The 16206-nt window shown below is 30.4% G+C and overlaps 1 protein-coding gene and 1 pseudogene across 4 annotated transcripts in view; one reads left to right on the forward strand and one right to left on the reverse strand.

The window, feature by feature from the left end:
* Positions 1-16206, reverse strand: part of LOC136977037 (retinoblastoma-like protein 1) — a 130449-nt gene that overhangs the window by 78737 nt on the left and 35506 nt on the right. For all 4 annotated transcript variants that reach the window (XR_010881025.1, XM_067272469.1, XM_067272466.1 and 1 more), the window contains exons 5-7: positions 15928-16053; positions 11889-12034; positions 205-269 (exon numbers count right to left, since the gene is read on the reverse strand). Coding sequence is in view for 3 of the 4 variants with exons in the window: in XM_067272469.1 (XP_067128570.1) it covers positions 205-269; positions 11889-12034; positions 15928-16053 (337 nt within the window). In the remaining variant the exon portion in view is untranslated. The remainder of the gene's footprint in view (positions 1-204; positions 270-11888; positions 12035-15927; positions 16054-16206) is intronic.
* LOC136977046 (F-box only protein 28-like) lies at positions 12994-14382 on the forward strand (annotated as a pseudogene).

Genomic DNA, 16206 nt, shown 5'->3' on the forward strand with positions numbered 1-16206 from the left:
ATCTACATTATCCACACTTGTATTACCTAAATAATAAAATAATAAAAAGTTGTGTACTGAAGTATAAAAATTTCATCATCATTCAGTATTATCATACAGGTATCAAAAATCTTATTATATAAACAGAAAGTTCAATCATTAAAATTATTATTTAGCTTATTTTATTACAAGCTATTTTAATAAAACTACTTCAAAAATACTTACTTATTTTCTTTAAAATTATTTAAATCCAGCAAACCCGAAAGTGTTTCAGGTTTTCCTTTTAAAATCTAAAATAAATAAATAAAATTTACTAAGACAGAAAAGAGAAGATAATATCATTACATTAATTATTAAATTATTATTCACACACAAGAACCTTATTATAGCCCAGTAACAACAAAATTTTTAATGAAAACTAACGTTTTCGACCATAAACACAGTCTTCATCAGGTTTTTAACCAGTAAGATTCGAACATGAAATACATTGAACAACATGTCTAAAAAGAGATAAGATAATTCTAAAAACTCATATCCAAGAAAACAAATAGAAAACAGGAATAAGGTACCATTGTGTATGTATTATACAAACCAAGCTGGTCCTGTCCTTGCTGCTGCACAAAGACAGGACTGGCAAAAGTTGAGCACTGGTGTCTACATGGTTCCCCTCAGAGACCACAGATCCAAAGCGATCTAGTATACATCAGATCCATAAAGCACTCATTAATCAAAAGAATGCAAGAGCACGGGTATGATATCGCCAACCAAAGGCACCCCACCACCCTATCCAACTATGCCTTGGACCCCGAAATATAAGTTGACCACCATAAAGCCAAATTAGTTAGAGGGTCACATCAAATGGAACACATTTGAAACCTTGAGGCATTAGAAATTTACAAAGCTGGCCTAGCCAGCAACTGTATTAACTCAAAGGATGCTGTTAATGTTTCCTAAGCATGGCAGTGGTGTTATGAAAAAATGGGCAACTCTAGCATTTTGCTACCTTTTCCTATGCCTTTATTTATATCTTATTAATTATTGTTTTTTGTGTAGAGATAATTATATCACTATTGCGACACATACAGTTAGAAGTCTACATGTGTTTAAATTGTTCCGTATTTTAAAAATAATTTTTAAACATATTGTTCGACGTGTTCTACGTTTGAATCTTACTGGTTAAAAACCTGATGAAAACAGTGTTTATGGTCAAAAATGTTAGTTTTCATTAAAAATTTTGTTGTTACTGGGCTATAATAAGGCTCTTATGTGTGGATTATCCTTACCAGTAATTCTGTAAGTTGTTTTAAATTATTATTAGTAATCAGTGAATGAAAATCACTTATTAATCAGTTATGTAGTTATCATTAATCAGAAAATTGAGTGAACTCAATACAATGCTTCAGCTGTCAAATATATATATATATATATATATATATTATATATTATATATATGGCAATTATTATATATTACAAATTAGAAGCTGTGGCATAAAATAATATGATGATTATATAATTATACAAAAAATAACCTTTTTATAATTTTAATACAACTTTAATGAATTACATTATAGAAAGTAAATGAAACAACACCTTAGGATGATATGCGTTCATTTGAATTAACGATATTTACCTAATTATAAAATTATCAATTATTCTGTTATCAAAACATAGTTTATCAATATAATTATTCAATAGCTAAAAAACAAAAAAAAAAAAAATACTCATGTATATATACACATAATAAAAAATTTATTATATTGCTAGAGATATTATTTAGACTTAGTATTATATGATTGATTTAATTTATAGAAATGATTCACTTAAAATAACTTCGTAAATATATTATGGATCAGCTAAACACTTACTATAAATGATAAATGTTAATGACTTCCTATGTGGAAACGAGTATTGTTATGTAAAAATGAATACTAAATGTTACTTTACTGGTGTGTAAATATTATTAATTGTAATGACATGTAAATGATATTAGTTGTTATATGCCAAAACTGTATAGTTTATACCTGTGTTATTTACTGTTATGTCAGGAATCAATGTTAAAATCCAATATTTCAATTGTACATATACTCATTCTGTAATTCTAATTATAAACTTTTGAGAGACTTAACTCTGGTAATGCTATAAAGCGGGGCCAGGGTATGTGCGTTTGCACCTTAAAATAAATAAATGAATTGAATTGAATTAAATATAAAGTAAATGCTTTATAAATACAAATTAGATGAACATCTTAGTAAACCTTGCTCATTTGATTTATTCTTTTACTGGAAGACTGAAAATGATTTAATTAATAACTGAAAACATTTCTGCATAAAAAATATATATTTTTTCATTTTAGCTTATAATAAAATACCTGTCCCTCTAATTTCAGATAATTATTCATTCTGATAAATTATTCATTTGATAAGTAAAATAATTATTTATTTATTTTACAAATATATGGAATTATCAGATGTCAAAGGATTTCTATCCCCCCGAATAACACAATTTATCCCAAAATACAATAAAATCAAAAATAACGATTATAAAAATAAAGCAAACAAATTTAAAAAATTTTTTAAAAGAAATAAAAATTAAAAAGAAATAAAGATCATACATTATGAATAATGCATTAATAAAGATTTTTATAAAATATAAAAATCCTTATCAATGCTTTATTTATAATGTATGATCTTTATTGATAAAGGTAATGTTCAATGGGCAACATATGATCGATGGATCGATAAATAAAATGATCTATGACTTAATGCTAAGCAATAAAAAGGGGTATGTAAACAAGATTGTGATCTAGTTATTCTAGTAGAAACTTTCAACATGAGCCAGTAATTGTTTATAATGCCATTAAAATATTTAAATAATTATTTTATTTATCAAACATTTCAACAATTTTTGAAATTAAATTGTAAATATGAGGGTAATCCCAAAAGTAAGGTCTTCTATTTTTTTTTTAAATACAAAGAAACTTTTATTTTCAATATTGTTCATATCATTTTAAAGCTTGAACATTTATCTATTTTTCTACATAATTGCCATTTCAATCGATGCATTTTTGTAGGCGCTGTGACAATTTTTGTATGTCCATGTCATATCAGCTCACCGCCATGTCACGAGATCCATCTTGCGCAAACTTTTCAATATTGCAACTTTTCCATTAAAATCCTATAAATGATGCTTCAAGAAACCCCAAGAACCAAAATGCAGAGATCATCCAGAGTGATTTGCAAATCTTCACACATGGTTTGCTCAATCATCATGATTGTCTCGTCAGAAATTGACGGTCTTTCGCGTTTTTCTTCGTCATGAATTTCATTACATTTAGCTGCAAACTCCCTACACCACTTTAAGACATTTTTGACATCTATGTACGACTTGCCTTACACTTTCATCAATTAGTGATGAATTTCAATCAGTTCAACACGACACGGCAGCAAGCTGGTATGACATCAGCATACAAAAATTGTCACAGCACCTACAAAAATGCATTGACCAAAATGGCAATTAAGTAGGAAAATAGATAAATGTTCAAGCTTTAAAATGATATGAACATTATTAAAAATAAAAGTTTTTTGTATTTTTAAAAAAATAGACCTTCCTTTTGAGATTACCCTTGTATTTTAATTAAATGCAGATATTTTGTAATTTCAAAAATTTATATAAAATTTTTACTTGAAATCTATTGAGAAAAAAAATTGATAAATCATAAAAAGAAATCCTAACAAGAAGAATCTGTATACAGTTATAAATAACTAGTTAAGTAACGCTGTATCAGTGTGTAGTCAGAACAAAGCTGCTCGCATCTTTATTTTCTAGATTATGAGGGAAAAAAGAAACAAAGAATCGTTCATTCTCAACAATATATTTGATTTCTGTTGGATCATTTAAAGGTACAAACAGAAGGTCAGAATAAGCCATTAATTAATTGCTATGCCAACGTCTCACGAAATTCTGTCTATCACTATGGGCCTTGGACTTACAGATTGACTTGTAGCGATGTTTATTGTAACTCTTTAAAAATACTGAGTCAGTTATTTTTTTCACTTGACTCAATGTAACATGGGTAAGACCGATAGCAGTCTCTTTTTTCCCTATATCTATTTTGATTTTTAGAAGAGTTAATCCCTGTGATTTATGTATAGTCATCGAGTATGCTAAGGAAAGGGGAAACTGTCTACGAGATCGCAATATACTGCCATTGTTCAAAGAGCGTGTTATGGAGATTGATGGAAACAGATTACCATAGATAAAAAATCCCAGATAGCTATCGAATTCCACTAAAATAAACAGAAGAAGAGCTGGAGGGTGAGCATTATGAACATATATAATGTAGTGTATAGTTTCTAGTGAACCATTGACGAGACCTCCTTGCACCCATAAGTTGACTCTCAGCATGATTCTGGCATTAACTGAATACTTGAAAAGACCAAGAGCTGAGTCATCTTTGGATGAAGGCAAGGCAATATCTGGAGTGTTTTCAGATGCTATATAAGCAATAGGATATCCAGTTGACTGCAAGTAGTCTTCGTTGTTTTGTTTAACTTGCTCGTTTGTTGGATATAGCTCTACTGTCGTTTGGAACTGATCAAGTTCATCTCTGGATAAATAGGCTTGATTTCTTGTCGTCAGAATGTTCAGATCTGTATCAGAAAAATCACCCGAAGCTAGATGTTGTAAGACATCTGTGAAGGAACTATCTGCACTATTTTGTCTATGAGAATTACTAAGTTCAATGAACTTCTCAAAAGAATCAAATGCGAATGTAATGTAATGTTCCAACAAGGTCCCTATCTTGTTGGGACATTACATTATAAAAAACACTCGAGTAGAGAGGAGTATCTTTAACAGGAGGAAGCTAACGAAAATCACCAAACAAATAGATAAAGAATCCACCAAACGGATCATCTTTCTTGGGGTTTATCTCCTTCAATTTTCTCTCAATTATGTAAAGCATTCTTGCACCAATCATTGACATTTCATCGATGATGATGAATTTGAGCAACTTCATCTCAATCTGGAATCTTTGTGCAGCTTCTCCATTAGAGATCAAAATTTCGTACTAATGATAGGAAGACAAAGGAGAGAATGGATCGTAAAGCCATCAATATTGATCACTGATGCTCCACATTTTAAAAAGAAAACTTTTTTAAACTTATTATTCTATAAAGATTCTTTATATTTGTTGTTGTGTATCTAGTTAGCGATAACATTTACCTTTCAAAATTACCGTTTTAATGCTTGTCATATTTTCCGACCACTAGATGATGCTTTGAATGTTATCCTGCACGTGCGTGCAGGAAGCGAATAACACTTGACTTCGTGCATTCCTTGTCAACATTATAACTCTAGAATGAGTTGTCTGATTTTGATGAAATTTTTCAGGACGACTCATCATCTCTCAAGGATGAACTGATTAAAATTTCAACTCTCAAAAATGATCCATACTGAAGAAAAATGTGATCTTCGTTTTGACCCCTATCTCCAGTTCTACAAAAATGGATCATTTTTGAAAGTTGAAATTTTAATCAGTTCATCCTTGAGAGATGATGAATCATCCTGGAAAATTTCATCAAGATCAGACAACTCATTCTAGAGTTATAATGTTGACAAGGAATGCACGAAGTCAAGTATTAGTCGTCACTTCGTTCCGACACTTTTCAATGTTTTCAAATATATTTCAATTTTTATTGTATATGTAAAGCCAATAGATCTTTGTCCATGTAACAGACATTTATTGATAATTTTTTCTTAGATAATTAGTAATTAATTAAATTTAATTTAAATTCAGTTGTGACGTGTACTGATAAATAGTAGTAATATCTTACCTGCATGTGCATAAAAATGTAATATGAATAACCTCATCATCGATGATTCGTGTCATGATGTCTAACAACGCCAGGCAATCTCAGGGCCACTAACTTCTGAATCAGTCAGTAGTCTTTGTCATTGTATGATCAGGCCATTGACCATAGAACTTTTTTTTGATAACTATACTTTCTTGAACATAGAAAGTATAGTTATCGTATAGCATCATATAAGCTAAACACTCAATTTTCAGAGGCCCATTTTTCAAAAATGCTTGAAAAGTGAGTCCTATTATTTGGAAAAAAGTTGTTTGTGTTTAAGGCTATGTGCTCTCCAAGTTTTGTTCAAATTGGAGACCCAAACATTTGACTCTCTTCTTGTAAGTGACAGTTTAAAATGTTACTTTTGCTTTCCAGACAACATACTGATAAGGCTAATAGCACCTGCATTAATTAGTAAGTAAAACTGGTGGCAACAAATAATTTGAAGTGACAAAAAAAATTTAAAACTGGCAAAATGGTGGCAATATTTTTAAATTTTCCAGAGCAACTCCTGCATAGCATGTTTTCATTGTCTCAAGTTTTTACACAGGTGAACAATTAAAATATGTATACTGTATATGGTTTTAGCACCTTTGAAACATAAAACCTTATATTGCAGAAGCAGTTCTAAACATGAGTCAAATCGTTATTTCTGCATTAACAAAACATAACCCTCTATAAAACAGAAAATTCTAGTCAATACCATTGTTTTGTTTTTATTTTATTTTACTTTATTTTATTTTGAATAATTCTATACCAAAAACTGATACCAAAAAGAGAGTTGTTATTATTCAGAAATATTTTGATAAATATATATGAAAGATAAATTAAAAAAAAAAAAAAAAAGAGTTATCATAACAGAGACTTGAGGAATAAAAATGAATACAAAATACATATTTTATTAGTACAGAAATATAGAAAAAATATTATATTTATATGAGTAATTATATATTGTGACATTGTCACAATGCCAGGCTGCAATTTTTCGTCACAATGTTCTCATATTTTAGCAGTATCTTGTCCCTGTACCGTACATCATACATTTCCTGTTATCAATAGAGTTGTGCTGGTCATCTATCTAACTCATTTCAAGAGAAAATTTTTTGAATTGAAACAACATGACTTTCAGTTTCTACCAGAAGTTTGTATATAGTTAATCAGGACCTCCTTCGTTTGTATATTCAACTAGAAAGACAAGCTTAGCTCTGGCCCTTGCAAGGGCTACGACTTTCTAGTCAAATGTACAGAATACCAAGTATATCTGATGTCTATCTTCTGTATCAAATTAACCCCTAGATGTGAATCCTTACTACCAAAATTGCAATTCATATGCCTATGGAAAGCAATTAGAACAATACATAGATTATGGTATTCAAAACTTAAGAGCCTCATTAAACTCGAAGATCACCTATATGAAAAAGAATATAGTAGCTTGGTGGAGGCTAACAGCAGGACTAACTATTCAAAGGAAACTAGCAGAGAAACTAAAATCCCATTATAAGAAAAAACTAAGTTGGATCTTCAAGTTCTAGAAGTCTAAGAATGGAAAAACTGAGTAAGGCCCGATAATTTGCTACAATGGAATTAGTCCTCTGGAATATATTAAAACAGTGCTTAAAAAAAGGACTGATGTTCGTGCCAGGAACCTGTAAACTAACACCAGAGGCTATCATGCCAGAAATTGAAACCCTCATACACAGCCTGAACGAAACCCAAAAAGAGCACTTCAGATGGAAAGCATACTTCCAGATGAAGCGGTATAACCTAAAGAAGCACCATGAGGAAATGGAATACCAGAATGCTTTAAATAGGAGCAAGAAATAGCTTCGAGAGAATAACATCACCCTTCTAAGGAGTGACAAGAATAAGGCTATAGTGTTGATAAAGAGGGACTCCTACACCACCATCTTACAGAAGTATATATGAGACACAGAATGTGAAGAGATAAGAAAAGACTTCATCGATAAGATCCAGTCAAGAGTCCACAGGTTTACGTGTACCCATCTAGCAAGAAAATTACAGCTAGGCAACATGACGGTAGCCTCACCAGCAGTTCCCAAACTCTTTGCCTATGCCAAAACGCATAAACAGGGGATGAAACTTAGACCTATTCTAGACAAAACCAATGCACCCACCAGAAAAATAGAGCAGAAAATCCACATGCTCTTAGCTAAACACCTAGAAGGCTATCAATTTACAGACTCCAATTCAATGCAGATAATTGAGGCTATACAGAACTGCCTACCATCTGAAAACTTCAGGATTTTAGACTTTAAGGCATTGTATCCGTTGGTTAAACTGGAGCCCTGTTTCTGCAGTTTACGAGATTGGCTTATGACTAGTACAGCAAACAGTGCAGACCACAAACAAATACTGGAACTGTCTCATATGCTTTGTTACACCTCTTGTTTCATTTTGGATGGGAAGATGTTCCTTCAAAAAAGATGAGTACCTATGGGTAGCCACTTATCCAGGGACTTGGCTGAAATTGTGGTGTGTCTTTTAGAAGCCAAAATCATCCCTAAGTTCCTTTCTAATATTGAAATATATAAAAGATACATTGATGATGTATGCATCAGCTGGAAAACAAAGCCAAACATTGCAGAATTTATGCACTGTATGAATAACAATCCATATGGTCCTACAATTGAGTTAAAACAAATGAGCAATAAAGCAGCTCACTTTTTAGACATTAGTATCACCTTTAATGGCAACAGATACGATACTAAGGTATACCGTAAACTGAGCGCTATCCCAATATACATCTCAGCCAACTCTAACGATCCATACGACTACAAAATGGCGGCCTTTAGTGCACTTACTAGAAGAGCCCACACACACTGTAATAAAGAACAAGGCAAGTGAAGGGAAATAAAAAGAATAGCAGAAGTAGCTGAAAACCATGGCTACAACAAAAAGTTAATATTTAAAATAGCAGACAAGCAAGAAAGCCGACTCGAAGATCAATTGGGTAAAGCTCCAGAAAATGGTCCGCAGCAAGATACGTCTCTCTATCGTATTACTATAATGTATGAGTGCCATATGCACTTCTTATATCAAGAAATTGAGGCATATACTGATTCAAAAATAGCCTACAGGTGTAAACCGGATATATTCACCATGCTAAGGTACAGGAAAGATCGAGCAGACATCGAAAGAGCACCGGAGGTGTATAAAATTCCACTCAAAGATGATCGATTCAATAGGAATCTTGTATATATCAGATCTACAAGATCACTCAAGCAACACCTCTGTCAGCATAAAACCAATCATCACTGAAAAGAAGAACAATACTGCCTTAGCTACACATGCCAATGAAAATAGGATTACACCCAAATTACATCAGGTGACTGTGATCCGGCAAACTCAGCAGACACACCAGCTTAGGAATTTGGAGGCATTAGAAATCTTTAAAGCAGAACACCAAGACCTTTCAATAAATTGGCAACTCTTGAGGGCATGGCAGGCTATGTATGACCCGGCATTATAGTCACCGATGCAGGCGCACATTGTTATAAGTTTAACACTTACTGTGCTAGAAACGTAATATTACATTTTTTGCATTCCTTCACAAAAAACAAAAAACGCAATATTATGTTTCTCAATATATCTTGTAATTTCTAGCTTCAAAACGTAACAATACATTTTCAGTAATGAAAATATGATTTCTTTGTGTATTTTAGTGTTTCTTTGTGTATTGAAATTTGAAATATAAGCGATTTTGTCAAATCATGATCATCATCTGATTTGGAGTTTTGTCGCCATATTTTGCAAGAAAATATCAAGTTAAGTTTAGATATGGTGCATTAACATAATAACTAATAATTGGCCTAACTGAGATCGAAAAAATAAAAGGCCTAACTGAGATCGAAAAAATACAAATAAGCCATGTAACTTTATTATTATTTTAAACCTGTATAGTTTATATGATATTACATAACTTATATATTTTTTTAGATTTTATCAATACAAAAGTCAAATTCCTATATTTCTGATAGTGCTAATGCCATCTTATGTAATTGCCAAAGTGACTCAATTACGAAAAACAGCTTCAGTCAGAAAAAAGTGTGGGTGCACCGGGAGGTGGACGGAGTCGCACCTCCTTTTTCTCGGCTAACAGGTCAGTGAGACCTGCCCACGGTCAAGATGGCGGTTCAGATTCGTTACGTGTCATGGAAGTGGATGGGTCCAACGATAGAGCGGCGGTGGTGATACTCGAATAAATGACATTAACAACGTATAAAAACAACAACAATTTATTAATACTAAAGCTACAGTTACAATAGGGGCGAGCTACTGTCGCCTAAAGTTTGGATACGCGGAGGGAGAGTTTACACGAATTTGGGGAGGTCATACCTCGTGGTCCGAGTCGGTCTTTCCCCCAGTTCAAAGTATCCTCGGCAAGGTATTCTTTAGTTCAACGTTGGGTTCCCTCGGGACTCGGGACGCACACACACTGTCTAATCGACACTACATAACCGACCCCCTTTTCCTCTCTCATCGCCCTTTTATCGTCTCGGTAACGTTTCTCTCTTTCACCAACCAGCGCTATTCGAATGTTGTTCCTCATGATTCATGTTTTCTCCGTGGGAACCAAACAATAAAACATTTTATTGCTAGTGTTTGGTTCCGGCGGGTTCGAATTTTCACAAAAGTCTACTAATAGTATTGATACAGAACATCATCATTATGAATAAATTCATCAATGTAATATATATTTCATACATAAAAATATGAATTTTAAAGGTATATTGCAGTTTTTAATTTTTTTTTCATTGTATCTTTATCTCTAAAACAAGTCCAAACAATATTAAGGCGTAATACATAAAAATAAAGCCCAAACACATCAAAATTGAGTATTGTACAGATAAATGTTTCCAATATCAGAAACTGTTTTTACTTTTTACCTAGCTTTAGTCGATCATGTTTTATTTTCAGCAGAAAATACTGTAAAATTGCTTAAATCAGTCAGCACACAGGTAAGGAACTAGATCAACTGGACCAGCATGGTAAGTACTAAATTCAAAAGAAAGTTTGAAAGAAAATTGGAACACATTGGGAATGGAAATAGAGCAGAAACACACAGAAAAAGGTTCTCTAATATAATTCCACCTGAAGAATGTCCTAGGGTACACCGAAAACGTTTGTGGTACATTAAATTTTTGCAAAGCTACATACGGTTAATGAGATATAGATATTATCGCTTTGTTTTTTATGATTGATTTTATCTAATTCCATTCTCGAGATTAATAGACAGGCAAAAAACCATGGAAAATTATGTCTACAATTTTTCCAAATTGCAGCCCAATAATAAAAATGAAAAAATGCTTGGTTGTAATTTTTTTTATGTAGTAATTAAATTTTTATCATATGTAATATATTTATAGAATATATTTTAAAATAATACCAATAATTTTCTGAAATTAAAAACTTTCTATCATGTAAAATTTTCATATATCATCTTAAAATTATGTTTTATCTACTAATGATTAAAAATCTCATTTGAAGTAAACAGAATAAAAGTATATTACAGTCTAAAAGAAATATTGCTCCAGTTACAACATAAATCAATAAAGTATATGCATTCTAAAGGATTAATAAACATTTATAATCATATACTGTTTAAACATTGTTTTTTCATCCTATTTCTAATGAATAAATAAAAAAAATATAGTTATTGATTAAAAATTTAACATAAAAATATTATAGTTTATGCTTTTATCCATTGATTAATTTAATCTGAATTGAATTTTGAAAAAATCCAAAACTTTAAAGATTCAGTTGTGCAAAGTGAGAAACATTAAACTCCTATTATATTCAAAACACTGCAATTATAAAAACTTCTAACGCCAAATAATAATAATTTCATTAAAAATTATTAAGTTATAACTAAACTAATTTAGTTATCTGAATTCTTATCAAGTAATTTTTTAAAATCAATATTACAAATATTTAACAACAACTAGGCATGTAAAATTTACTCTATATAAAACTCTAATTTGTCAAAAATCTTGATAAAATGATTAAATTTACTACAAGAAAAAAAATCAATACCTTTCTTGACATCATTCTATAAATATGGGGTTTCCACCAATGTTCTTTAATTCCTTTAGCATCTACAACCAAACCTTCATGTTTTTCACATAAATGTTGAATAATACATGGCAATTCTGTTGGTACTTTTTTGCTATTAGAAAATCCTACATTAAAGAGAAAATACTGTTGTAATTTAACAAAATTTTTAATTATAAAAAAAATTATGTTCAATAATTTTTACTGAGAAAATCTAATATTATGATAAATTAATCAGTCTGAGAAATTATTCTATTTTTTTAACCTTCCAATTTAAAAATAAAATTTTTTAATGCTAAAATTTTCATTATTTAGAACATTGTTATTAACACAGACATAAACAACATAGTCATTTCAATGATATTTCTATGATCTAGTTTGTCCTAAGATATTTTATATCGTGAGACAATCTAGAGTTTGCAGATAGTATGTAGATCTTGAGATAGTCATGTAAAATAAATTGAATTTGTTGTTTTAATGTCAAAGCATAGTATGTAAAATTGTAATGTATTTATTTCTATAAACACATTAAAAGATTCATACAAATATTACCAGCAGCTGCAAAATAAACTTGTACTGTATATGTGCATATTCTAAAAACCTTTTATATTATAAATATTCAGATCAAATAAATGATTGAAAAAATGTACATCATCAAACTTTTTTAACAGATTTTTGAATTCAATTAATAAATCAAGTAGATATCTTAAAAATTTATTACAATTCTACTGACTAAAAATTTAATACTGTTTGTTTTGACTTTTTAATACAAAAATACAATCAATATTTTTCAATAATAAAATATAATAAATACTTAAAATATACAATAATAATAGTGAGTAATCCTTCGATAAAATCTTTAACCAGTGTGGGGTATAATTAATTTGTGTAAGCTAATGTTTTTGGATCCCTCCCTGAATCCTTTCTGTAGTCTTGGATTCGAAAAATGGAGCAGAGGTTTTAGCTTGGAAGATTTTTAAAAAATGTCGGAAAAAGAATGATAATATCCATTAATATACATAGGCACAGTATTTCCTTATCCAAATGCCATTTTAGTGAAGAGCTTTGTTGATAATACCTTTAAATTTTATTTTATCACAACAACCATGGAAATTATTCAGCAAACAGCACTCGTGAATTAACACTATGTGATCTACCAACTGAAGTTATAGAGATTATTTTTAGGTGGCTCTCATTTGAAACAATTGGAAAAATACAATTGGTATGTAGGATATTCAACAATATTTGCTCATCTATTTTGAACAAAGAATTTCATAATTTAAGAATTTTAATGCAACAAAGATTTCAAAGCATTAAAGCACAGATGCCTCGAAGAGAATCTGCAAGATGTAAACATCCACTTGCAAGAGAAAGTGATATCATAGAAACATTACACATGCATTTAACACTATTGCAGATGGCTTTTGGAAAACATATAGAAAGAAGACATTGCTGTTTCTTTGCTGGTGAAATACTTGATGAAGTATATAGAATTTTAAGATACGTTAAGACCACTCCTTGCTTAAGTTGTGCATATAAAATGACCGACGAACTTTTTATCTTTCTACAATGGCTATGGAATATTTTAAAGAACACATTGAAAATACTCTTTCAGAAATTACTTATTTTGCAACTGATTTCATTGATTATACACCATCATTGTCATCATCACCAAAAACACAGTTATCTCTCTTGGACTATCCAGCAACTAGTACAGCTTGTAGCCCCACTAAACCAGTTACTGCATTGGATTCGTTGCCCCCCACCATCTCCTGTCAGCCCAGCTGTAAATAAACGATTAAAGAGGTTGCGAGAAAATATGAAAAGAAATAATGGACAAGTTTTGGCAGTCAAACAAGAGTTGAAATTAACAAAACGAAGAGTGACTAGTCAACAGAAACAGATAAAGGAATTAAAAGCCCGATTTGAAGATTACGACAAAAAATTTCAAAACACATCACGTAAACTTAGTGCAGTCCTGCAAGACCTCAGTTGTCGTAAAATGGAACTTCAGTATTGGCACTCCAAGTCACCCGCCAGCTTGTGTTCCTGTGGAAAGATCATTCCCATTTTGGAACTGAAAGATGGCAAAAACCCGACAATTTTCGGAGACGAAAATATTGGCGATGGGATTATTGACATTATAAATGAGTTCAAGCCGATAAATGCCCAGTTGGAAAATGTATCTTCCGATAACAGTCCATTTGTGGTCGTCGTCCCCCGTCACAGTATGCCGCTGGAATTTCTCCACGTCAATCCGATCTTGACACCGCTGTCGCTGAGCAAATCTCTACTCTTCAAGAATTTTCCGACCGACGATGAAATATCTGCAGGGGAAGAAAGCTCGACAGAAAAACGTTGCTATAAAACTTGTAAGTGTAAATTAGAAATGGGTAATTCTAGCAACGAAGGAATTTCAAAACGCAAAATTCAAGATGTTTCTATATTAGATGATGATGAATGTTAGCAAACTAATTAAAATACAACACTTGTTTCATGTATGAATTATATAATGTGAAGATTTTATGTTGATACATTTTTTTAAAAATAAATATTACACTACGTTTAAGCTACATTTTTTGTAACGATCCATTATAACGAAGACCAGAAAAAATGACTGGTCTTCGTTATAACAGATCGTTACAAAGGACGTAGCTTGAGGAAGGACCCAAGCAGGGATCCAAAAATGTTAGCGTATACAAATTAATTATACCCCACGCCGGTTAAAGGTTTTATCGAAGGATTATTTGTATATTTCTCCGGTGTGTGTCGAGTATTTATTTAATAATAGTGAGATGTATATTTATGAGAGCTTCTTTGTTTTATATCTTTCTTTCAATTTACAGAAACAAAATATTCTAATCACAGGTATGACAAGATTAAAATTCTCAAACAGATTGCTTGTATTTTCTTTGTTTCAAGGATATTCTGTGTGTATTTGTTCACTAGTAATGCCAATCACTCTCATATGATTATACAATTTAGTGAACTCTACATTAGAAATCCTTCTATCAATAATTATAATTTTATTTTACTCTATTTTATTTGTTCTTCTGCTTACTTATTGTCTTAACTATTTTTTCCCTTGTTTTATCAGTAAATAATGTCTGATAACATAACACATATTTACTTCCCTTACATGTACATTAAATTCACTTCTCTCATTTTCTATTAGTACCTTTTACATCAGTGAATAATTTAATCAAAAATTTCATTTTAGTTTTTAGAATGATTAGTTGATACGAATTGTGTTTTGTAGTAGTTTAATGTTTTTTGAAGAATATAGATAAAGGAACTGGCTGATGATGAAACAAAAAACAAATTCTGACCATAAGAAAAAATAAAAAACTCATCTCTATTTATAAAATTTTGATTTATGAGAGATTTTCAAAAACAAGATATGCTTGCAAATCAAAATTACACCATATTTCAAATTTAATGTTTTAATTCATTGTAAAAATAAAAATTTTAAAGGTCACTTAAATGATAAAAAAATTATTGTTTAATTCAATTAATGTATTTATATGAAATACTTTTCTTTATAAAATTAATTCTACCCAGTAACTTTTGTAAACAATTTAATCATTTTTCTTTTCATTTGTTGTATCTATTTATTCTTTTATTTAGTTGATTAAATTATTCTACTTTTCTAAAAATCATCATTAAACTAGTTCATGGTTAGAAATTTGAATTTGAAAATTATTGTGTCATTAAAAATAATTAGATAAATTCATTTTGAAAAGTTTTCGTTTTGTACTTTTTATGTTTTCTATCATAAATCAACATGAATTTAAAAAATATTCATTCATTTCTTTGAAATTTTACTTTTGCTTTTTCAAACAGAAAGAGTTGAGGTATTTATTCTTGGTGTTTTATTCTACTCTTTAATAGGAAATTATTTTATCATGGATACAAACATTACATTATATCAAATAAATTATACAATTATCATCACACCATTTGTATAAATTGAATTTATGTATTACAAAAAAAAAAAATCTAAAAATATGTTATTATTTACCTGTAAAATTAGGATTCAATAAATCTTTTCTGTCAGCCATCACAGCATTACCATATAGAAGATCAATACAACTTAACAACAAATGATAAGAATTCACTAAGTCATCAGAAATGGCAGGATAATGTCCTGAAAAATAATGACACACACAATTAATTTATAACATAGTATTATTTTTATCTTTTGTTGATAGAATAATACATGGAAAAATATAAAATCAAAAAGCAAATAAATGTATGAAGTTTACAAGTCAGAATTATGATAAATTTTGAAACTTTATAG

This window comes from Centruroides vittatus, unplaced genomic scaffold, assembly GCF_030686945.1.
Source record: "Centruroides vittatus isolate TY-2023 unplaced genomic scaffold, ASM3068694v2 contig_439, whole genome shotgun sequence".
In the NCBI taxonomy this organism is placed as follows: domain Eukaryota; kingdom Metazoa; phylum Arthropoda; class Arachnida; order Scorpiones; family Buthidae; genus Centruroides; species Centruroides vittatus.